The sequence below is a fragment of the Colossoma macropomum genome, unplaced genomic scaffold, assembly GCF_904425465.1.
Source record: "Colossoma macropomum unplaced genomic scaffold, Colossoma_macropomum, whole genome shotgun sequence".
Lineage (NCBI taxonomy): Eukaryota > Metazoa > Chordata > Actinopteri > Characiformes > Serrasalmidae > Colossoma > Colossoma macropomum.
In genome coordinates this window covers 29103048-29129158 of record NW_023494798.1, presented here as the reverse complement: position 1 = coordinate 29129158, position 26111 = coordinate 29103048, and the positions used below count along the sequence as shown (strand labels likewise).

Genomic DNA, 26111 nt, shown 5'->3' with positions numbered 1-26111 from the left:
AAAAAGTCTCGTTTGCCTTCTGCATCTTTAAATGTAGCATCCAGCCCCGGCCTCAATTGGTATCGGCTATCGGCCGATCGGTATTGGACCCGAAAACACTGATCGGTCCATCTCTAATGACAACTCATGACAGCACATGACATCTACCATGACATGTTTATGGCAATGTTGTGCATCATGGTTCAAGTAAAGTTAAAGTGTTACCCCATATCAGTACATCCAACAACAAAGGCAGCATGGAACTTCTTTTATACAGTAATAGGGATCAATTTCACTATGACCAGTGTGGACATTCATGCACACTAACTGCAGATTTTAATCAGAAGGGACAAAGACAAAGACACGGAATGTATCGCATGCAAGACATTACGAAAAACAGGGTTCAAAAGACCTGCAAGTGTTAACATGGCTGTCAGCCGACGGTGTGTAAATGTGCGCTGTTGATTACATTCCATTCTATGCCACACCAGGCTGAGTCAGGCCTCATGCCATTATCTATATTGATCTAGTGCAACATCAAGATTGTCTACAGAGTAACAGACACACTGAGTCACAGGTCATTCAGTCAAACCGGTACTCCATAAAAACTCCTTTCAATACAATCCTCCTCACTCCTTCATCTATATTCCTTTCTTCTTTTTCATCCTCCCTCTGATGTTGGCTCATATTTCATCATGAGTTATTCTCTTCAGCTCTGACCACAACACACACCCCTCATTACCAATGCAGCAGGTATTCAATCAGAGGCGCAGCCTGATTGACAATTCAGTTACATTCAGTTCACTGCCATTTAGTGCTGTGTATACAGAACATACAGTGGCCCCTAAAAGTATTTGGACATTAGTACCACACTTAAAAATGTATTCAGTTCATAGTGTTAGAAGACAAAATGTCAAACCAAGTGGGATTTATTTTAAAGAGGATTCCACACTTTTTCCACCAATTTGCATATTTGCACAATCTGCATAATTACATCGTTTACATGTAAACTAAATGATTCAGAGTGGTTTTATTTGAAATGTGCCATTCTAGTGAAAATTACGGCATTGCTCACAGCGGTGGGGACAGGAATTATGAAGAAATTTTGAATTCTTGTTTAAACATCATTCCGAGATGTTTCAAAACGCAGCTGGTGAGTAATCGTTTGAACAGTTTCTTCCGCAGGTTTTACATCTTAAATTGTCTTTGTACACATTCGAGTTCATGATCCCATCAATGAGCACAATCTCACCAAAATCACTGTTTTACATATTGACAAAATTCATGCATTTTATGAAAAAAAACCTAAAGAATATCATTAAAGTTAACCCACAGTTAAACATTCTCACATTCTCTGTCAGTCTGAAAAACCATTTCACCATGCAAAGAACCCTTTACACATTAAAGGATCTTTGAAGAGACCAACTTTGAGAGTGTACTTGAGCAACTTTGTGAATGCAAACTGAGATATCGTTTGATACCAAGATATACCTGGAAAATAGAGTGATATTAATATTAATATGATATTAATACTAATTCAGTCCAAATGTAGGGCACACTGCACGTAATTACAGTTAGTGGTGGGCAATATGACGATATTTTATCATTATTGTGATAAATTATGTTACAATGCACTCTGAGCATATCGTGAATATTTACTTTAAGACCACTGACCAACTGTTTCATTACAAGGTGAGCCTAATTAGGCCTGGTCAACTGGATTTAGCGCAGTGTTGTATGTAAAACACTGAATAAAAATTGTTGTAGTTGTAAGTTCATTATTATTATTATTATTATTGTTGTTGTTGTTGTTGTCATTATTATAGTATTTTTTTATGCGGCACTACAGGTTCTATTTTGTTTGTCTTATTAAATCTCAGAAAAACATATTTTGATTATGTATATTGTGTATTGTGAAAATGTCAAAGTATGGCGATATGATTTTTTTGCCACATCACCAACACCTAATTATTGCTCTGTTTCACTCTGTTAAGGGGAGCTGGTTTATTGCATGTTTGCTGTGGGAATCAGGGAGGATTAAATGATTAAGATGATGCGGTCAGGGAGTGACAGCTGTTATTCAGTACAGCATTATTCAGACAGGCTCTCCCTCACTGGTCAATTTCTTGATCACTCACTCTCTCTCCGCACCCTAATTTTTCAGAAATTAAACGGTTCCTAGGAAGGCTTTTGTTCATCCAAACCCTTTTTCTCTGCTTCTTCCACGCTTCTGTAACACAAACCACTTCCTATGCTTTATTAGGCATTTGAACAGTCTTGGTTTGTTAAATCCCACTACACTTCCTCTCACCAACTAGCCAGGAAATGTTCCCAACCAATCCCACCAAAATTACGTTGTTACTAATGATGATGTTATGTAACAAAACGTGACGCTATACAATACTCACATTTAGCCGTATTCAAACCAGACTAGTTTTACCTGAGGAGATCCTACAGCTTAAATGATTACTGACGAGATCTGTGATTTTAATCCAGTATGTATCTGCAGTGTGTGTAGTTTTTATAGTCCATCCATCCATCCATCCATCATCTAAACCGCTTATCCTTCTGGGTCGCGGTGGGGTGCTGGAGCCTATCCCAGCTGTCATTGGGCGGAAGGCAGGATACTCCCTGGACAGGTCGCCAGTCCATCGCAGGGCAGACAGACAGACATACACATTCACACACACACTCACACCTAGGGGCAATTTTAGCATGTCCAATTGACCTAATTGCATGTTTTTGGACCGTGGGAGGAAACCGGAGTACCCGGAGGAAACCCACGCAGAAATGACCCTGGTCACCCGGCTGGGAATCGAACCCAGGCCATTCTTGCAATGAGGCGACAGCACTACCCACTGCACCACCGTGCCGTCCGTTTTTATAGTCTAACAAGAAAAATTGTGGAGTGATTTTAATCCAGTATGAATCTTTAGAGTGTTTTCTACATTCTAACATTAATAATTGTTGAGTGATTTTAATCCAGTGTGAATTTGCAGTGGAAGTGATTTTTACAGTCTGACAGTAAAAATTGCGAAGCAACTTTAATCCAGTATGAATCTGTAATGAGGGTAATTTTTTTACAGTCTGACGGTAATAATTGTGGAGTGATTATAATCCAGTATGAATCTTCAGTGTGTGTAGTTTTACAGTCTGACTGTAATAGTTATGGAGTGATTTTAATCCAGTATGAATCTGCAGTGTGTGTAGTTTTACAGTCTGACAGTAATAATTATGGAGTGATTATAATCCAGTATGAATCTGCAGTGTGTGTAGTTTTACAGTCTGACAGTAATAATTGTGGAGTGATTTTAATCCAGTATGAATCTGCAGTGTGTGTAGTTTTACAGTCTGACTGTAATAATTGTGGAGTGATTTTAATCCAGTATGAATCTTCAGTGTGTGTAGTTTTACAGTCTGACAGTAATAACTGCGGAGTGCATGGCTGAATCTGGAGCTCCCTCATCAGTAGTATTCCTGTTCCAATCCACCTCATGTTACTAACATAATAAAGCCTGCTAACAGCAACAGTTATGCACTGTGTTGTATTTATTGAGTATTATTTGTGGAAATTACATGGATTCTGAATCAATAAGCCAGTTAAATCTCTAACAAAGTATAATACAAAACAACAACTGATAAAACTAATCCAGCTCCAGATGTGCTAAAATTCAAATGCCACATAAAAAAAGTTGGGACTGACACTGATTCAGCTTCGTAAACTTTAATTCAACGAGAGCTCAAATCCACAGGAGAGTGTTTAAAGTGGTTAAATGAGAACACAGTGGTTTCAGATCATCTGAAAGAGGTCGGCCTCTTCCTGACTGAGGCAGATTCTCTACAGCCTGATGCCCTTAGTTATCTCTCCACATTTGAAAGGCTGTGTTCTCTCTGTAATGCTCTGTTATAATAACACATGATCCCATCGAGCTCTACACAAATCACAGCAATGTGAAAACTTGACCTTGATTCATTGATGGAACTGTGCCTAACATAACTGCACAGAAAGCGAGCTTAAAACCTGAATAGCCTTGTGAAAAAAAAATCACATTTACATGGAGTTCCTTTGTCTAAATGTAGTTGTAGCAGTGAAATTAAAGAAGCAAAATTCGAGCACTAAACATGTCTTGTCTGATTGACTACAGAATAAAGAATAAACTTAATAAAACTTACAGAATAAAATTAAAAATATACAAAAAAATTAAAATAAAAAATAAAATTGTCATTGTATGCCAGTATATCACTTGTAGGTGATGTGGTTGGTATCAGTAACTCAGTAAGAGTTAAACAAATTGGCCTTGGCACTGAGTTATATTAAGGCAATTTAATGCAAATAAATTACAAAATTCAACCCCAGAGTCTGATGTGTTCATGTGCAATATGTTTGTGCTTCATAATATACAGTCGTATGCCAAGGTTTGGGCATCCCTGCTCATAGTACACGATTCATTTGTGAAAATTAATGTTAAAACAGCTTCTACATCACACTTTATTAGCTGAATTTAACAAATTAGAGAAAAGATAAAACATAAAATGTTGGCATATTTTATATTTTTATATTTTATATATTCATCTTTGATTTTTTTACAATATACTAAGCTCAACAAATAAATATCATTTTTTGCAGTAAAATGAGCAGAAAAAAAAATATTATTTAAGGTAACCTATTTAACGTGTTAACTTATTTTCACTCATTTTCACAAAATCAACAAAACGTAATTTTTCTGGGGGTCAAACTTCTGCATATGAATGTATAAACCACGTGTGTCAGGCTCCAGTCCTCGCAGACCAAAACACTGCAGACTTCAGCGCACTGCCTCATTAAACACACCTGATTCGGCTCATTAGCTACTTAGCAAGGCCTTCATGAACTGAATTCAGAGCGTTAGATGAGGGTAAACGCTAATCTCCACAGCGCTTTGGCCCGGAAGGTCCCCAGTTTGACATGCCTTGTATAAAGTGATCCATTTTGGGACGTGGCTGGTGAAAGACACATCCCAGATCAAAGCAGCTCACTGGGTTATTTTCAGCAAAGCAAAGTTCCACTTAACTCGAGTGGTCACATCACTGTTCCTGGTACTGAGGCCTGAGGTCCTGGATGTGTGTGTCTTTGGCAGGTGCCGGGATTCATTTGGCCAAGATTAGTTTGTGTTCCATGTATGTTTAGGGCGTCTGCATAAAGGCCCATATTCTAAGCTTTTACTGTATTTTATTTATATATTCATTTATTTATCATTAATGTAAGTTTATGTACCAAAAAATGATTCATTTTTACATTTCCAAACCTCTCTTTTTCCAAGAAAAACAGGCTGTTATTGTTACTGTACCTTTAAGGCTTGTGTATGTAAATGATCTCTGCTTTGATTGGCTGTCCTGCATTGCGCCACATTCAAAAAGCAGTCTGGGCTGAAACACTCCTTATAACTTTAGTGTGAGCGGGTGGGGCTAAACTGCTGTAGGCTGAACAGATGGATATGTGCAAATACATCTGTTTTTGGGACAGGACAAAAATTATGAATTCAAAAAAAGCTGTTTTTGCAGATTATTTTTCATATATGGACTGTATGGACTGAGGAATGAACAGAACTGTTTCAACTTCAGCAATGTTCACACACTACATCAATTTTTATCTATGGGTCCTTTAAAGCAGGTCAGGGCCTCTAATACTGACTCAAATACTAGACGAAACTAAAAAACACCAAAGCAGAGTCGAATAGTCGTGAAATTGGTCTCCAAGTGTTGGATTTCTCAAAATAGCCAGCCTCTGTCTTAATAATAGCCTCAAACACAATGTATTATTTGGACAAGTTTGAGCAGGAAATCGCCCCAAACTAGTCTTTCCACTTTTAACTGATCTGAGCTTCAGGGTGAACTCCCCCGCTCTGGGGTGACCATTTGAGTGACATTTACAAAAATGTATTCTTTTAATGCAATTCACTCATTCATGCCCAGCATCAGCCAGCAGGTCCAGACGTCTCACTCCTACAACTCAAGAATAACTCGGTGTGCATTGTTTGCCATGTAATTAGGGCTGCGGATGTCAGATTTGTTAAACAAAAACAAAAATTGTTTGAACAGTGACACCTTTTGGTGACTTATTTTTATTATTTTCCATTTCAAGAAAAGCCTTTTGATTAGTGACACTTTTACCACTTTTGTGAAACCATGCACTACTGTGTGGAAACAATCCTTTAGTCACCAGCAGCACAGTTTCCAGCTCTGCACACCAGACTCCTTGGAGACGGTTCAGAGACTCTGTTCTTAAATTTTAATATTTGTAGTTGTAGTAGCAGCAGCAGTAGTAGTAGTAATAATAATAATAATAATAATAATAATAATAATAGTTTACTTCTTCTTCTTATTATTATTATTTTTATTATTAAGTAAAGATGATGAAAAAGAAATAAAAAAATATTTACATTAAAAGTATTTAAAAAAGAAGTTAAAATAAAATTTAAAAATTGAAAATTTGAGACTGAAGTTCATTCACTCTCTATGGTGAAATGCGTCTGGAGCTTTGATTATTCTTATAGAATATTCAAATATTTTAGATAACATGCAAAAGAATGTCTGAAAATGAAAAATGAAGACATTTGATGGTTGCAGCCCTACATTTAGTTACTTAATTATGATACTTAGGATGTAATATATTTGGAAAATGCAGGGGTTAAATATTAAGTGATTTAAAGTAAGTATAGATGTTTATACAATGATTATTATGTTGATTTTTGAGCTATTTTCAGATTTATCTCCCTCTATTCTTTAACAAATCACTTTTGATAATCATTGAAGTCAATGTTTTGAGAGTAGTCGTTATTTTGAGATACAAAGGCTACATTTTGAGAAAATACGTTAATATTTCAAGTAAAAAATCTGACATACTGCTGCCATTTTTCTGTCCTCTACAAGTAAGTACAGATGGACCAATCAGTGTTTTTGGGGCTGATACTGACTGCCGATCGCCTTTCAGTACAATCAGCTGATACCAATCGAGGGCTGCACTGTTAAGGCCCGTTCACAGTACGATTTTATCAGATGAAAATAACAGATGTTATTCCTGCGTTAACCAGTGTCTGAAAGCTTAATGGTTTGCATGTTACTGGTTGGCACAAAAACCTCCTTTTAGGAGCCACTGGCTCTGTTTGTTTGTCTGGAGCCATGTGAAATAGATACAATGCAGAAAACCGCTACACTTACTTAACTTAAAATCCACTTCTCCAAAGTGGGAGCTCTAAATGTTTTTAATGAAACACACAGATGTTTAATGTTCTCCAGTGTTTCCTGATGTGCTCAGAAAAGCTTATCATGATGTAACTTATTGTGATACCAATATCGTCATTTTTTCCACTTCTAGCCCAGATAATCATTAAAAAAAGAAAGAAAACAGATTTCAGACATCTGACCACAAACTCTTGGAACTGTATGTGAATGGAGCCCGAGACAAAAGACACAAAGAGAGGGTGACCCGAGTTCAGACGTAGCATAAGAGGTTTGGAATCTGTGAAGAGCCACACCAGGACAGAGCACTTATTCATCACTAGGTGAAAGAGAAAAGGAAGAGGGTGGGGGTTTGGTGGCAGGATAACAGCAGGAGGGATGGAAATAAATATCCAGGGATTGAACATCAGCCAACATCAATTGAAACAGTTACGACAGTTTCACTATGATTCAGCAAGACGTGTGAGCAAATCCCACCTAAAAACAGGCTGAGCTGTCGACGTTTATCATCTTGAGGGCGTTAAAATGTGTAAAAACTTGTGAACTTTCAGCCACAGAGGCAAACATGGCAGGTGTGTCAAGTGTTCACAGTGCTGATGTTGAAAAAGTGAAGATCTTCCAAGACTTCCATTCTCTTGACATCACTGTTCTCTAGTTATCTTAGAACATATCTAAGGCTTCCCACCAGGCCACTCCTAGAGTACAACCCGAAAAACTTCCTGTGGTTACGCCTGCTTGAACATTTATGCTTCTATAATTAACTGTCAGTTAGATTCCCACGTGCACAAACAGAATTTCAACCACCCTTAAGCTTCATAACTAATCCCAAGAGGCCATTTCTGCCAAATTTATCTACTCACTGACATTAATAACAGACTTCTCAGTGCTGTTGTCGCATATCGAATCTCCATTTTTGTCATTTTTTGACACAGTTTCAAAAGACCAGCTGCTTTTTACATTATGTCAAAAAATCATGAATGGTGTAACAGAAATGATCCAAAATGACTCTGAATCAAATGTATTTACATTGACATCCATTAACTCTTGCTTGGTGTGGATGTTTTTGTTACTCAGTGGTCTGGTGGACCCACCACATGATTGATTTTTAAAATCAATACAGCCATAACAATTTATGTTAAAAAAACCCCCCAAAAAACAGATGTTTAAAATATCACCAGGGTAGGGTTCTCCTTTAGCAGCTGTAGCCAATCAGCAGCCTGTCCATGTTGTCCACCCTCCCACACACACACATATACAAACACATACACACACAGACAGACAGACACACACAGCAGGCCATGTCAGAGGAGAACAGAGTGAAGGACACAGCACCTCCACACTTTTATGCCCTGCAGGTTCAGCCCAACACCACATGTGTAATATAAATGTGTGGGGGGTGAACAGAGTGAAGGCACTGAAAATGGGTTATTTTATATGTTCTTCACAGAAAATGAGCAAAGAACAAGGAATCTGAGGTTTAAATAATAATAAATCACATCATTTTTTCTTCTGGTAAATATTGAAAATGGAATCCCGCAGACCTGAACACCACACAAGCCTTGAAGGTTAAGAACATTTCTCTTTTTGTGCTCTTTGAATACTGTGTTTTGTAAATAGGTTACTGTAATAAATAATAATGTAAATAATGAACTTGCAGTGTCTGCCTGAGGTGGAAAGTGATGGAAACGGAACATCACATCCTTTTCACAATCACGTTTCGGCCACACAAATATTTAGACTTTCTAATTTGTTTTTTATTTTCGTAGTCATCATCATTATCCAGTTATTACTGTCAACACCGCCACTGGCAATTCATCATCTGTCTGTAAAGCACTTTGAGCCGCCACCGGCATGAAAAGTGCTATATAAATAGAAATTATTATCATTAAAAATTATTATTATATACTCATCATATTAAAAACTCAAAAACTGAATAGGATTAATAGGAATATTTACACCATCACACCCTTTATGGCAAACAAAATTGTTCCAAACCAGTTATGTTTTACCCTACATGTATTTTTCCTCTGAGTGTTGCTGCATTCAAATTAGGAGGTCGTTAAGGAGTCGAAATATGAATTTTTACTAAAACTAAAAATACCCCTGAACATACCTGTAAGCTTTGCCCAGGGTTCTAATTCAGTTGCTTTGACAATAGCAGAGCACCTTAGCAGTAGCTGGTGTTGTTATATAATAGTGTTGAAGTTTAATAAGAGACTTACTTTCATGCGATGTCATTCCAATATGCACACGCTCAGAAAAAAAGGTACTAAACTTCACTGGGGCAGTGCCCCTCTTGTCACTGGGTGGTACCCTCAAGGGTACATCTCAGTACCTTTAGTCAGGGAACATAACTGTACCATAATCCACTGAAATGATATGTTCTGAGCTGTACTGACTCCACACACCCCGTCTCGTCTCCAGGCTTTTATTTTACTGTTCTGTTTTAAAACATTAGATTATGAAAAGGTACAAATACAAACTTTTCACTTGGAAAAGCTTATTTAAGGTTCACAATTGGACCTTAAAACCACTGTTGTACCTTTGAAGGAACATTTACATTGTTTGTACCTTAATGAATGAAAAATGTACCTGAGAACCTTTATTTCGAACTGTGCAGGAGTGGACGCTTGCTATCAGCATCAATGTATTAATGTTCATATGTTGGCTCTTTAACACCCTCCTAATTAAGAGGATCCAGTGACATTCAGTGAAAAAGTGTATGTGGGACAAAAAATTACAGGTTTGGAAAGCGCACAACTTCAAAATTCCCATTCATTTTTGCCCTAGAGAATTCCAGCTTAGACCCAGAGTTGCTAATATGGGCATGACGCCGATTACTGAATGGCACACAAATTTAGAGGGATATGTGTGAGAACTTAACTGGTTTGGTGGTTAGTTGAAAAGATAAAAAAGCACAAAATAAAAACAATAAAAATAAAAATATGAAAGTGGCCTCTTAGGTAACTCTGCATTTTTAGTGGCCAAAATGTGAGATGTTGGGGCCAGACAAAAGGCAAGGTCAGCCCATGGATTTAGGCCTGCAGTTTGCACAGTGTTAATTGGTGGAGTATAAGCTTCCATTACTTGTTAGCCTCCTAGCTACAGTACAAAACTATCAGACTTAGTCCCAAATACATCTTTGGAACCCAGGAAACAGTTGGGATAAAAGGAAAACTGTAACTTTTTCTGTGTAAATTTTAAACTATGTAAATTTTTCACTAAACTATTTGTTTAACATGACAGTTCATATTTGTAAACTGAAGAGTAACATATTTAGAGGCTTTTTTCCCCCCATCAATCTCTCTTTCCCTGTATTATTACTAAATCTGACTGAAGACACTGATATAGACAAATACCTGTGTCAGCACACACACATAACAATAAACTGGCATTGTCGAACATTTATTGTTACTGTGTCATGGTTGGTGCCAATAGGAAGTGCCAATTAGGTCCCTCACCAGCCAGCACCCCAAATACTGATCCAAAATACACAGTCACACCATGTTAGTAACATAATAACAGTGTAGTAATCTTGTTATACTTGTCCACAAGTGTCAAGACAAAAGGGTAGTAATCTGACAAGGTGTGTAGAGCTGTATATGAATAAAATGTTATGAAAACACATGCAGTGTTCACGTATTAGTTATCTTAACTGTTGGCATTTGTGTTGGTGGTGGTGTTCCACCCATGTAAGTGGCACAGAGACGGTACTTTGGCATCACTCCAGGTTCACTCAGTGTTCTAAGGAGCAGCATGTGATTCAGGAATCTCTCAGGCCTTCACAATGCCGAGTGCTAGACATTCCTCAGCAGCTACTTAGGACACCGAACATACACCCAGAACACTGCAACTGACACTGTCTTATAAGAGCAAACACACAGACCAAACACGTACACATACACCAAACACATGCATGATACATATAACCAAATTTCAAACATGCCGAGGCTGTCGGAACAAAACCTTGTATCCCCAAAATGGTGACTTTACAGGAGAAGGAAAAAACATACTTTCCTTTTAATGTAAGTCAGTGGAACCAGACTTTTTTCCCAAGTAATTCTGGGTCATTTCTTTTGGCCCATTCATCATGAAATTTACACACAATGTAAAGGACAACAGGCAATTTCAAATTATGTCAAAAACTGAAAAATGCTAAAAATGGAGATACAAGGTTTTGTTCCAACAGCAGCAAAGTACAAGAACCACACATGAACCAAACTTTCGCAATTTCATACAAAAACCAAATCAGTCTTGCACACAAATGAAACTCACACAAGCCAAACTTAGACTGAACAAACTCATTCACATGAACTAAATGAACACTTGAATGCATGGACCAAACCGTCACACACAAACCGAACTTGTACACATGAAACAAATTCATACACAAAACAAAACTCGCACATGAATCAAACCTATCAACAAACTGAACTTGTACATGTGAAAAACGCACAAACCAGATACATTCATGCAAATCAGAGGCATGCACACAAGCCAGACTTGTAAGCATGAATGAGATTCCTATGCAAGAACAAGACTTTTATGCGAGAACCAGACGTTACGCATTGCCAGACGCTTACGTACAAATGAGACTCAAACACATGAACCGGACACTCATGCACAAACCAGACTCGTACGCACAAACCACAAGCTTACGCACGAGTCAGACTTGTATGAATGATCCAGACATGTACATACGAATGAGACTCATACACACGAACCAGAAACTCGTGTTAAAGCCAGGTGCTCACACACAAGATAGACTGGTATCCATGAACCAGACTCATGTGCATGAATCACACACATACGCATGAATCAGATATGTACGCATGAATCAGACACATACGCATAAACCAGACTCGTGTGCATGAACAAGACTCCTGTGCATGAATCACACACGGACGCATGAATCAGACATGTGCCCATGAATCAGACACGTATGCATGAACCAGACACATACGCATGAACCAGACTCATGTGCATAAATCAGACTCATGTGCAGGAATCAGACACATACATATGAACCAGACTCATGTGCATGAACCAGACACATACTCATGAATCAGACTCATTTGCAGGAATCAGACACATACATATGAACCAGACTCATGTGCATGAATCAGACACATACGCATGAACAAGACTCATGTGCATGAATCAGACATGTACACATGAACAAGACTCTTGTGCAGGAATCAGACATGTACACATAAACCAGACACATAGACATGAACCAGACACGTTCGCATGAACCAGACTCATGTGCATAAATCAGACTCATGTGCATGAATCAGACACATACATATGAACCAGAATCATGTGCATGAACCAGACACGTACGCATGAACCAGACTCATGCATGAATCAGACACATACATATGAACCAGACTCATGTGCATGAATCAGACACATACATATGAACCAGACTCATGTGCATGAATCAGACATGTACGCATGAACCTGGCTCATGTGCATGAATCAGACTCGTGTGCATGAACCAGACTCAAAGGCATGAATCAGACTTGCACGCATAAACCAGACTCATTTGAAAAAACCAGACACGTACACACGAACCAGACACATGCATATGAACCAGACTCAATCGCGTTAACCAGACATGTATGCACAAACCAGATACTGACAAACACACATTAACCAAACCAATAAAAACTTGTACACATAAATCAAACTTTTACATTAACCAAATGAACCAAACATGTGCATGAACAACCAAACACATCAACCAAACTCATACAACAGTCTCCAACAGTCAGGAAATCACAGGATTCGGTCAGTATAAACAAGCACTGTCTGCCATGTGTTTAATTCCTGTTATTAATAAACCGGTTGCTGTGTCTGGTCTTATCCCAGTAATAAGAGTGTGTCTGAGAGTCACTGTCTGTGTGTGAGACCTGTACGAAGACAGAATGAGTGATGCATCCAGTGGTAAGTTTGTTATAGCTGTATATATCTGCTACACAGTAGCTTGGACCGTACCAGGCTTCTATCCTGTTTTATCATTTTAAAATGAAAGAATGAATAAAAAAAGAAAATAAAACAGTTACTTATATGTGAAATGTGTAGTGGTTCTGCAGAGACACTCAGGGGTTTTACATTAACTATTGTTGCTTTAATCTCAGGATACTTTTATAAAGAATTCTGCTTTGAGAATTACTTTTGCTCAAAATGTATTTTTTATTTTTCTTGAAGTAAATACAGGGACACTGTGAGCAGCAGTATGAATATTATATGACTGGCAGAGCTCCACAGTCTGGAACACATTTTATGGATGAATATCATGGCGTGTTTTTCTCAGTCACCTTGTTTTTTTTAACTGATCTATTATACAACTTGATGTATAATAGAACAGTATCAAGGCAAGACCTTTAAAAACTAATGAATTCTGGGACCCTCTCAAGTTGCCATTTGCCACAGCTCGTGTGAACTGATCTGATCTATAAATGATCACTGTCAGGTTTAACATCTCCTGCATCAGAGCAGCGTCCAACCACCTCCATCACTGACCCTCCAGGTATGAACAGAATATTAAAGATTTAGCAGAGAGAGCATTAGCTATCTACGAAGAGGAAAGGTTATTCCAGGTAATCTCACTGTTAGATCCAGGCTTCAGATAAGCATGGAACATTTAGTCTTCATAGCTTGAGTGCAGTATTGCTAGACTGCACGGCTGCATTACTATACTGAAGCAAATGCACATCTGCAAAAGTCTGAATATTCCTGGTCAAAGTACAGGTTTTGTTCATTTTCTAACTGAAAACAACATTAACACATCCTCTACAGAGAACCCATGTAAATATGGTACTGCTCTGTAAGTTTTAGTGCACAATTTCTATTTCTTTGCTGTGCTGAATGTAACATTTTGGAAGAAACGTAAAACATAAAATGTGCTGTAACTTCTGTACAGGTTATCATTTATGTTATTTTTCCTTTTAAATATGTAAAATTAAGCAAATAAACAGTAATTGTGCATTTAAATGTGCAGAAGTGTGTTCTCTGTATTGCATGTGTTCATTTATTTTCACTCAGAAAATCAAAAAAACACATCATTTGACCGGGGTTGCCCAAATTTTTGCATGCAACTGCAGATACTTCGGTTGCATACGACTTTATATGCATTTAGGACTGTCACGATTCATTGATTAAACGTCATTTTATATATATATATATATATATATATATATATATATAATATACACACACACACACACACACACACACATATATAGACAAGGCAGCACCATGAACAAGACTTCAGTAATATGGTAAATACAATGGAGATCATTACACCACATCGTCCCAACAACACATCTCTGACCTTGCTGTGCCCAGTGTGTACAAGGAGGTAAAAACTAACTTTTATTTTATTTTTTTTCTGATAAAGCCAAATAATAATTCCTTTTTTCAGACTGCACGAAAAGTAGTGCTATAATGTTGGCTGGTACAGGCGCTGTGATAAATGCAAATGCATAAAAAGTCAACTTATGCTTACGGTGATGTGATTTTTTTATGACAGTTTTTCCTAAAATTAGATTTAAAAAAATTGTAATATACTGTCTTGCTTACAGTATCGCAATATACCACAGTATATTGAATCGTAATCCCTGTACTGTGATATGTATCGTAGCGCCAGGTTCTTGCCAATACACAGCCCTTTTGGACCAGTGTTAAAAACTCCAGCAGCACTGCTGTGTCTGATCCACTCGTACCAGCTGTGGGGGTCCTGACTATTGAAGAAAGGGTGCTAACAAAGTATGCAGAGAAACAGACGGACTACAGTCTGTAATTGTAGAACTACTAAGTGCACCTATATAGTAAGTGGAGCTGATAAAATGGACAATGAGTGTAGAAACAAGGAGGTGTATTTAATAAAGTGGCTGGTCAGTGTGTATACAGTATATGCAGTACTGGGCAGATCATTAGAGGAGAAATTGATTAATTGATTCATTTGTAGTGAACAATTGTTCACTGCTATTCAAATTACAGTTGCTAAAGGGAAATATTACATAATAAATGTAGTCTATATAATCGTTGTCTGTTAATGATACTTTACCATATTCACGTGAGAGGATGCATCTGCTGTGTTATAAAATAAACACTTTGTAAAAAAATACATTCACTCTCTAAACTCATCCCTTTGCTGAAAATCAGCTTAAATACTTAAAATAGTACTCTGACACTCAGCCTGGCCTGGGGTGTGTGTGTGTGTGTGTGTTTGTGTGTGTGTGTTTGTGTGTGTTTGTGTGCTAACAGAAGCTATGGGAGATTATAGCTGAAGCATGTCTGAGCAGGTGTGAATGCAGACGCAGCAATGCTGCTCAGCTGGATCTCACAGCTTGTGGTGTTAATAGATGCTGGACACAGTCCAGTGTCTTTGCTATTTAAACACACAGCAGAGCAGCCACAATGATACCACTATAATGACATTATATCATAAATAGTGATGGTTATTTTCGTTTAGGTTGGATGTGGTATTGTCCTATTGATTCTTCTGTCATTCTACACCTTTTAAGACAGTCTGTTTACCGAATTTAAACAATTCTAACTTGTAGCAGAGGTTTTATACCACGGTTCACAAACGATGTTAATAATAATAAACCATTTCTAACTTATTCTTGGTCTTTAAATTTTGGGATGTGCCATGTATCGTGACTGGGATATCAGCAGCAAGTGCTGGATTGGGTATCCAAGGGGACAAAAAATCATCTAATCCCATTCTGTAACAAATCTGTCCTGAAATTGCACTCACTCTCACTGTGTGATCTGATGTTGTTAGCTGTGTACTGCTTCCTGTGGGGCAGTAGAGTGACTGAACATTATGAGTATACTATAGAGTTGGGCGATATGGCATAAATATCATATCATGATCCTTAAAATACATTTTTTACCTTTTAGTCCACCTGAAATACTTTTAAACAATCTGACAGATGAGAGCTGTATCCGTTCTTCTTATATTTCATGTCATTTCTGCCTTTTTTTATTTATTTTGCTGTTTAAATTGTATTATTTGATGTAGATGTTGCTTTACACTCTTAATAAAGGAAGAAGCATGTTCTTTTATTTCTGTTTATTATTTTACTGTGGTGTATATTTTTCTTGTATGTTTTACACGGCCACACTTTCAATGGCCTAACATGCACCCAATCAATAAATAAATAAATAAATAAGATACACAATATGTATCACAATATAGCCGACACTCAGACACAAGAAAGTGCCATCAAAAACTCTTGGTAGCATGATTTTTATGTAATCTTCACTGGAAAAGGAACTCTTTTTTTTTTTTTTATCCGATTTCCAATATTATTATAACGCTAATTTTCGCTAGCACCTCTATGGGGTTTGCCATGTTATCCTATCGCTTATTTGATACTTTATTCAAATATGCAATTCACTTTAGAGTTGCAATGTCCATATATTCAAATAACCTCTATTTAATTATACTTTCAACCCCTCCTCCATGCAGAAGTCACTGTCTTAAGCACAGTGTTAAAAAGCTTATTTAAATCTTGGGATCAGCTGATACTCAAGGTTTCAATATCGGTATCATGCCAGCTCTATTTAGCAGTCAGTGAAAGGATATTCGGTTATCCATGAAAATAATTTATAACAATCTTTCCCCACTGTAATTAAACTTTCCTCCAGTCAGTGCTGCATTTCTCTGTGTTTGACCAAAGCAAAACAGAGAAATATGAACTGAAATGTTCAATGTAAACCCATAACCTTATTCCAGGGCATATGTTCATTTTCACCATCATATTTTCCTCCCAGTGATACAATATAATGAACAGACAGGCCGTGATTTCAGTATTTGAATGAAATCCTGGAACGTTTCACAGAGTATTGGATTACCTGTGCGCACCCCTAGCTTTCCCGGCCTCTTTGTTCTCTGTCCTGCGGTTTTTACATGCAAATCGCATCACGTTGATACTCAATCCTCCAGATATAAACAAAATCTCCTGAAATTTGCATCACCTTTACCTCGTACAATGCAGCAATACTGCTGAAGCATCAATCAATGAAAGGCACACCAGTATAAAAGCTTTATAATGAAAATGATTCCCGGCTGTCAGGCCAACTTTTCTCCTTGTCTGTTCCTATTCTTTCCTTCCAGTGAAAATCCAGTCATAACCTTCAGCCTGAAACATTACACTTTCACTTACCAGCTCAGCCTCTAACACAATAGCTGGAACTTGGTGGGACAAGAAATCTGGTGCCTGATCTTTTTAAAAGATTGACATCAGCTATGCAACAAAACAACCAGAAGTGGGTAGAACTAGTTCCAGACACTTAAAGGGAAATTCCATTGATTTTTCTGCACAATTCAGCCTTTCAGATGTACAAAAAAAGCCATTCAGAGAGGTGTGATGTGAAATGTGTCGTTCTAGAGCAACTAGAGCCAGAATTTGGTAACAGTGATGGTGACAGGAACCTTTTTCATTCATCAAGGTACAAATAATGCAAATGTTCCCTCAAATGTACAGCAGTGGTTTTAAGGTCCAATTCTGTACCTTAAATAAGGTTTTCCATGTGAAAAGTACATATTTGTCCCTTTCCATAATCTAAAGTTTTAAAACAAACCAATAAAATAAAAGCCTGGAGACGAGACGGGGTGTGTGGAGTCAGTACAACTTCGAAAACATAATTCCAGTGGATTATGGTACAATTATGTTCCCTGACTAAAGCTACTGAGATGTACCCTTGAGGGAACCACCCCAGTGACGAGAGGGGAACTGCCCCAGTGACAGTTTAGTACTTTTATTTCTGAGAGTGCAACATTACAAATAAATTCCCAGCAAATAAGTGTAGATATAAATAAAACAGTATATATAAATTGAATAGTAACTAAAATGGCTATTTTTGTGTTGTACATATCACGACCCCTGCTTCCTATCACCACCACTGTAAAGAAATCTGAGTCTAAGTGTTTCTACAGTGAACCACTTAATGTGGAACCGTGCCAAAATACTTTGTTTACATCTCAATCCAAAAAAATCCCCAAAACAGAAGCTCCTAACAAACTTCAGTTCCCATACTAATAGATGCCAGATATGCTGAGCAGCTCCACCGCAGCTCTCAGTACTTGAGGATACCTTTTACTTGCTACTTTTGACTCATTCTTTCACTGAAGTGACAAGTGACAGCACTTTCACTTCAGAGTAGTTTGAAGACGCATGTATTGATTATGGCTGAAGTGAATAATAACAACATTATCCTATAAGAACATTGCAATCACAATCACAATCACAACCAAAGAACATGCTTGGGTTCTAAACTAGCCACAAACTTGTTCACTCTCCAACAAGGCCGAGCCCTGAGCTCCTTGTGTAAGTGGAGGAGAGCAGGCCAGTCTGAACACATGCAGTCTGTTTTTGTCTGCCTGAAAACATCTGATTCCAATTAACTTCCACAAAGTGCCTGCAGAGACTCCTCCTAGCTCACCTATCATACAAAAGAAAGGCAGCGCAGCTTGAGTTGGCTTCTTGTTCGAATTTTCCGTTCCACCTTAAATGGTGCAGCACTTCCAATGGAACTGCTGCACCGTTTAAGGTGGAACGGGAAATTCGAACAAGAAGCCAACTCAAGCTGCGTAGGGAGGCAAAGAAATCTGTGGATACTGCATTGAAATACAACTGTCGAGGCTGAGAAGAGCAGAAGGCTCCGTTTTAGACTGCTTATGCTGAAGGTTTTAGCTCTACTAGTCCTATAAGCCTCAGCGCGCGGCGGCTTTATGAGCGTGAAACTGCGAACAGACGCGCCGCAGCGCAGAAGTGAAGCTCAGACTCTCTTACCCAGCAGCCCCTCACGTGGGATTCACGGCAGCTCTGTAAGCCTCGTTTCCAGCTGGAACAAACTTCCCGCAGCTGTAATGTTGTCCTACATGTCTTACTGGGAAAGACAAAACAAGTGAGCCGCTGCTGAACACTGGAGTGAGTTCACTCTGGAGTTTGGAGGTGTCTCTCACTCTCAGCCCAGCCCACCGCTGCTGGCCCAAACTCTGAAACGCTGAAACCCGAGCCAGGTGTGGAGCTGCAGCGCCACAGCTGGTACAGGTAGTGCTGTGCTAGAATAAGAGTCCAGATTGTGGGGTTGGATCAAGTCAAGTCAAGTCAGCTTTATTGTCAATACTACAATACGGGACATACAGCGTATTGAAGTCTCTCTTAGACCCCATTTAAAATAGAATTTAAATAGACACTAAATAAACACTAAGCACTAATCGTACAAATAAACACTAATTGTAGAAAAATAGAGTAATAAAAAATAATATAAATGTAAGAAGGTCCTGAAATTAACACTAAAGTGAGATAAGGCACATACAGATTAGGGCTGTGGGTATAAATAGTGCAAATATAAACAGTGGTGCAATTAGACTGAGCTTATGGAGCAGTTAGAGTGATGAGTGCGTAACAGTCCCTGGGAATGTCCAGTATTTCAGTATTGGGGAGTGGCAGTCAGGAGTGTGTGTGTGTGTGTGTGTGTGTGTGTGTGTGTGTGTGTGTGTGTGTGAATGAATGAATGAATGAATAAATAAATAAACTACTAACCAGAGACTTTTAACAGTTTAACAGTAAAAATAATTGATAGATTTCATCTCAGCCAGTTAGTAAGTAAATAAATAAGTAAATAGATAGATAGAAAGACAGATAGATAGATAGATAGATAGATAGATAGATAGATAGATAGATAGATAGATGGATAGATAGATAGAGATAGATAGATAGAAAGACAGACAGATAGAAAGACAGACAGATAGATAGACAGATAGATAGATAGACAGATAGAAAGACAGACAGATAGATAGATAGATAGATAGATAGACAGATAGATAGAAAGACAGACAGATAGATAGATAGATAGATAGATAGATAGATAGATAGTCAGATAGATAGTCAGATAGATAGATAGATAGATACATGGTGTTATAATCGCTCCCCTGGCGCTGATGAATATTTATAATAAAGCAATAAATATTTATAACAATGTCATAAATAATTATAATAGTCAGAAATATTACGCGTTCCTTGGGGCAGCGCAGGAGCTGCGCAGATTCTGTTGATCTGCAGGTTTTATATGTTCTTCATTTTTAGAGTTAAGATTATTTAAAGTTCTAAACAAAAGTCTTTTGAGTAACAGAAATGCTGTGAGGACGAGGCTCTTCGTACTACACGTTTTCGGGAGTAATGATTTGGTGATGTACGAATCTGCGTATCCTGCGCTTCTCGAACGCATCCCGGATACTCACAGGCTCCATTTTCTCGACCACAGATATTATACATGGAGATCTCCCACTCTGAGTGCTTCCGGTCTGGAATTCCCGTTAGAGGGCGCACGAAAGAGACCAAAGTGAATGAAGGCGAATGGAGCTAAACGGCTAACATTGTGAATTAAGATGTATGTATGTATGGTGAATATTGCAGCGATGGATTAGATGAAAATGTGAATTAAACATACTAATATCTTTAAGGTTTTCTATGGTAATGTCGCACTGCAGTTGCTGACTGCAAACATGTTTCCCCTAAAAAAAATCTTGCTGCATAAAATAAAAATACATTAGTACTTCTCGAGAAGATTTCTGATAGAACACATCCTTGCAGTTTCCATAATAAAATCAAGTTATGGCGTTTTCGACCGTCAACATGATGATTTTTAACTGAGCTCCATTCACTCCCATTCATTTGAACTCTCTGTGTCCGGCGCCCTCTAGCGCCTGGATGATGTATTGTAAGAGTATTTTTGATCCAATGGAGTGAGTAGCGGAAGGGTGCGGAGCTCTCCGCAAACTGGCTGCGATTGGACCTTATGTTTTTGGGTCCCGCCTCCTTCGCTGAAGGTGCTTCCGTCAAGATGGTCGTGGGTGCTTTCCCCATCGCCAAGCTGCTCTATCTGGGCGTCAGGCAGCTCAGCAAACCGGTGGCGAACAGGATTAAAGCCGGAGCGAGGAGGAGTGAATTCTTCAAGAACTACATCTGCCTTCCTCCAGCTCAGGGTGAGCAAACTGTGAGGTCAATTCAGATCAGAGACGGGCGCGATAGACGGCTAAGGGTACAACAAGCACATGCACAGCCAATAGACTTCAGAGCAGCGCCGTCTGTAACCAATCAGCAGTGCTGATATTACAGCATGCAGCGTTTACAGTGATGGATTCGCCAATAGCCCAATACAGAAACAGAAGGCGTGTCTTTCAGGTCCAAAAAAGACCAATGGGCGCTTCCTCAGTCTCTGTCATTGAGTGCTTGAAAGTGCCTTTTACCAAATTCTGACATTGCACTTTTCTGTTTTCTGAGTCTTCATAACATAATGTGTACACTCTTAAAAAAAGATGGTTCTTCTAGGGTTCTTTAGTAAAAGCAATGGGTCTATTTAGAACCATGAGCACCCAAAGAACCATTTGCATGCTTTAATGGTTTTTCCTCTGTAATTCCTGTAATTTTAATTCCTCTAGCTTGTAACAATAGCACTCTTTTTGGTGCTATGTAGAAAAGGGTTCTATATAGAACCATATATAGCACATTTTCTATCTGAAGAACCCTTTCACCATGCAAAGAACCATTAAGAGTGTATGTCTAGATACTGATAAACATTGCACAGTTTTCTGATCTTTAAAGTTTACATCTTGCATGGCTGGTGCTGTTAAATTCAACAAACTGTGGGAAGATTGTTCTGTACTCAGTGTGTTTACGTGCACTTAATAATCCGATAACTGCGGAAAATCAGATTTTGTCAGTAATCCAATCAACGCATTTACATGCACCTGAATAATTAGATAATGTGAAAACTCGAGGTCTACACGATCAAACAGTAATCAGATTTCTGTTTTGCAACCAGCCAATAAACTCAAAGAAAACATAACGTAAACGTAATGACTTCAGACTCACCACCTTACCCGAAAATATGAACCCATATCTTCTAGAAAATAAAGAATAAAGAACCTTTATTTAGTCAAGCATGTAGTTGGTCTCAGCGTCGCTCCAAAAGTGTTTTGCCTGCGCCTCCCAGCAACACTGCTTGCTTATTTCTGGTACCACCGTCTGTTTTTACACATGCGCAGACTGAGAAATCCGAAAGAAATCAGAGTAAGAGTTTACAAGTGCTGAGAAATCTGATTACTGAGCTAAAATACAACTGTTTTTATCTGATTTCTTAATCAGATTTCTAGACCTTATTCCAATCTAAGAAATCAGATTGTGCCGTTTACATGACAATTTGAATAATCAGATAACTGCAGAAATCCGAATATAATGTTATTTAGAAATCTGAAAGAAAGTCATGTTTAAAAATACAGGCTGTTCATTGTGTTCCCTGTGATTTTGATAGATCTAGTGTTTTGTACCATCACGTTATCATATTTTTGTTATTTAAGGAACACTTTCATTAAACTGAGTAATGTAACCTTAGCTACACCTGTTGTAAACACGCATGTTGGTCCTCTACAGTAGTGCAACAGTAGTTCTGAGATTGAGTTTAACTACTAGAAAAACCCCTTTCTGATGACGTATCTGGAAGGTGGGGGGAGATTAGGCATGCGTGATATGGCTAAAATACAGTGTAAAGATATTTTAAATGGGATGGGTTTGGGGCCGACAGAATGCACCAGCAGTGTGTCATGTAAAAATACTATCAAAACTATGAAAACAGACTCTGTCAAGCCAGTGAGGCTGAGGGATGCAGTGGTGCACTACTGGATACAATAGTTTTAGGCTAGAATGCCCCTTTAAGCATCTGCAGCATCTGTAGATTATGATGGACTGTAATGTGTTGATAAAAGGGAAATTTAACTGTCCCCCAAAATTTTCATTGCGATGTGAACAATCTCATTCATGGTGGTTTGATGTGTAACTGTTCATTGTAGAGAAACTTAGCAGCTCAGATTTCTTTACAGTGGAGGAGATGGGAGCCAGGGGTCACAATGTCTAGAACTGAAAATGCCTAAAATGCCTAAAAACTGTTTTTGTCTTGCATGTACCTCTCTGCCATGAATGGATTATTAAAAAAATATGTTTTTGGCCAAAAATGTATTGCAAAATAAAAAAAGCGTATCTATAACCATTTCACATAAGAACTTTTTTTAGAGGCATTAAATGTTTTGGACGTCTGGTTCCTGTCACCACCGCTGCGAACAACTGTGACCTCTCTGCAGTGGAGCCCTTCAAACCACTGTCAACTTGACCATGTTTATTATTGGATTATACATAATTTGGAAAATCAGTCAAATTGCCATTTAAAATTGTAATTTCTAAAAAAGAAAAACAGAAACGTATTAAACCGTTGAATTATATGTAACAGAAGCCACTGGTCAGGTGCTTCAGCTAGTCTTTTAAACGTAAAGGGAAATTGTGAGTCAACAGAGTCATACAGGTGCGGCAGATGGTGATTAGGTGGAGGTTTTCCTACAGAAGCTTGAAACCTTGTGTCCTCTTTCTCTCTGTACAGTGTACCACTGGGTGGAGATGAGAACGAAGATGAGGATCATGGGTTTTCGCGGCTCCACCATCAAACCGCTGAACGAGGATGCGGCCGCAGAGCTGGGAGCGGAGCTGCTCGGAGAGGCCATCATCTTCCTCATCGGCGGTGGCTGCATGGTGCTGGAGTACAGCCGACAGGCCGCAAACTCCAGGCGGAAAGAAGAGGAGCTGACAGAAACCATCAACAGCCTGCAGGTGCAGATCGGAGAGCTCGCCCTGGCCACAGAGACTCTAGACGCTCAGATCCGAGAGGTCAACCGGCTTCTTCTGTCCTTTCCGTCTGCTCCCAGTAGCAAATAACAACACTAACGCAGGGTCCCGAGTGGAACTGAGGGACAGAGTATGTATATGTAGGTGAAGTGCGCTACAGTACAGAGGAAAACTGCCATGTGTAGATGAACATGCAGCCTTGTGGAAGTCCACATCAACATAGTTCTCTGTATTTTGGTCCTGAGGTTGAGATCTAGAGTCAAGAATACACCAGATGTTGTGGTGCAGTGAGTGATTGGCACAAACCAGACCCCTGGTCTGTCTTTTTCTCTTTTGCTGTTTGGCTGAACGTTGCATGTGTGGGGAGGAAATATGTAGGACCTGTGTACCTGTGCATATCATACTCTCCACATAGTATTTCACTGAGCAAAGCGCTTTAGATTAAAAAATAGTTTGGTTCATTAACCGATAGCTCTTGGCTTAGTAAGATAATCATATAAAAGGCTGGTCATCTACAAAGGAAAAGGTCACAGAAAAGTCTAACTTACAGTGCTCTCCTTACCACAGGGGTGTCCAGTCTTATCCACAAAGGGCCGGTGTGGCTGCAGGTTTTCGTTGCAACAAAGGCTCACATGAACAGCTGTTTAAATACTGAGACAGACTGATTAAACAAGTGTAATCAGGTGTGCTCTTCTTTTTCCGAACGAAAACTTGTACCCACACCAGCCCTTTTTGGATAAGATTGGACACCTCTGCCTTAACAGAATGTAGTTCTTTGACCAAGGCATGTTTCCAAAATTGACCTCTTTTCGGAGCTATGAGGCTAATGTGGCTAATAAGTAATGGACGTTATTGTCACCCAAAGGTTTTTTTTTATATATACATTGTATTATGTATACAGTACTATGAAAAATCAGGCTTAGGCTTCTGTTAAAAACCATATATCTTGGCAATAAGTGCGTTTCTGTCCATAAAAAAAACAACATAGGACATTAGATTAAATCCTAACAAACTCCAATGCGGGAAAAAGTAACTTTGATTGTTGAGATCTTGAAGCATAATTTTGAAGCATTTCTCTTGATCAATTTCTAAAATTTTCATACAAGGTAAAGAAGTAAACAAAAAAAAAACCAAAAAAACAAAAACGGGAGTTTTTCATACAAAAGTTTGGGCGCCCTGAACAAATGATGAAGTTTTGTTTATTTTCTAAGTGAGAACTAGTTAACACATCTACACAGAACACGCTTCTGCACATTTTAATCACAATTACTGGATTAATGGAAAAAACAATAAAGCATAAAATCTGGCTGGTGTAAAATCTATGGCACATTTTATATTTAATGTTTTAACATATTAAAGCAAATAAATAGTAATTGCACTATATTTTGCAGAAAAAAATACCATGTTTAAATGTTTTTCGCTGTAGAGGACGTGTTAACTTATTTTCACAACAAAACATGGAGAGCATTCAAACTTTTGCATACAGCTGTATTTTTTTATCATTATTATTATTATTATTGTTATTATTTAGGCTTTAGCGTATAGTTCCTTTGTAATGCTGTGCTTACATGACAGATAGACATTGTTTTGCTTTCCATGGAGCAGTGATGGAAAATTTCTGGCACTGCCAGTGGCAACAGCAGTCAAGGAATGTTTCATGAATAGTTCAGTTTTCCCAACCTCTGCCATCAACGTTGTTGGTGAAATAAGCCAGATATTGACTTTTTTGGGGGGAGGCATGGATGGTGAGAGTCTCATTGCTAGTCCAGATGTGCACAGTATTATACAGCAAACAATTTAAAAAATACTAGAGCTTCCTCCGCCTCATTCCACCTTAAATAAACAATCAGCGCATATAAAGCGCTCATCTAATAATCGTCCATTTTCGCCTGTAACACTGTCGCCATGCCAACACTTGGGTGGCTGCATGCCACATTGGTCGCAAACCGCTGTGAAGCACAGAACAGTGTTTTTACCAACAAGTAAATGCAGCATAAAATTGAAGCTGCGAGCTTTAGACACCAAACATGCCTCAGTCAGGTGACTACATTTGGGGCAAAAAGACTTTTTTCAGTTCTTTAATGGTTTCATGAACTAACTGACCACAGTTTCTCAGAATTCAAGACTACGGTTAATTTTAACCAGTTAGCTCATTATCCCATGCCTGCAGCGCCGAGGGAAGCTTTGCTTTTGCTTTTGACATTTGTAATCAGTGCT

At 38.5% G+C, this 26111-nt stretch overlaps 2 protein-coding genes across 2 annotated transcripts in view; one reads left to right on the top strand and one right to left on the bottom strand.

Moving 5' to 3' along the window:
- Positions 1 to 19219, bottom strand: part of ppp1r13l (protein phosphatase 1, regulatory subunit 13 like) — a 46116-nt gene extending 26897 nt beyond the window's left edge. Inside the window, exon 1 of the mRNA XM_036584977.1 lies at positions 19011 to 19219. The gene's annotated coding sequence lies outside the window, so the exon portion shown is untranslated. The remainder of the gene's footprint in view (positions 1 to 19010) is intronic.
- A 1821-nt stretch (positions 19220 to 21040) lies between these two features.
- opa3 (outer mitochondrial membrane lipid metabolism regulator OPA3) lies at positions 21041 to 25022 on the top strand. Its single transcript, XM_036585576.1, has 2 exons — positions 21041 to 21208; positions 23653 to 25022. Exons 1-2 carry the CDS (start codon positions 21067 to 21069, stop codon positions 23982 to 23984), a joined length of 474 nt encoding a protein of 157 aa, XP_036441469.1. The 5' UTR covers positions 21041 to 21066; the 3' UTR covers positions 23985 to 25022.
- Positions 25023 to 26111: the final 1089 nt, after the last annotated feature.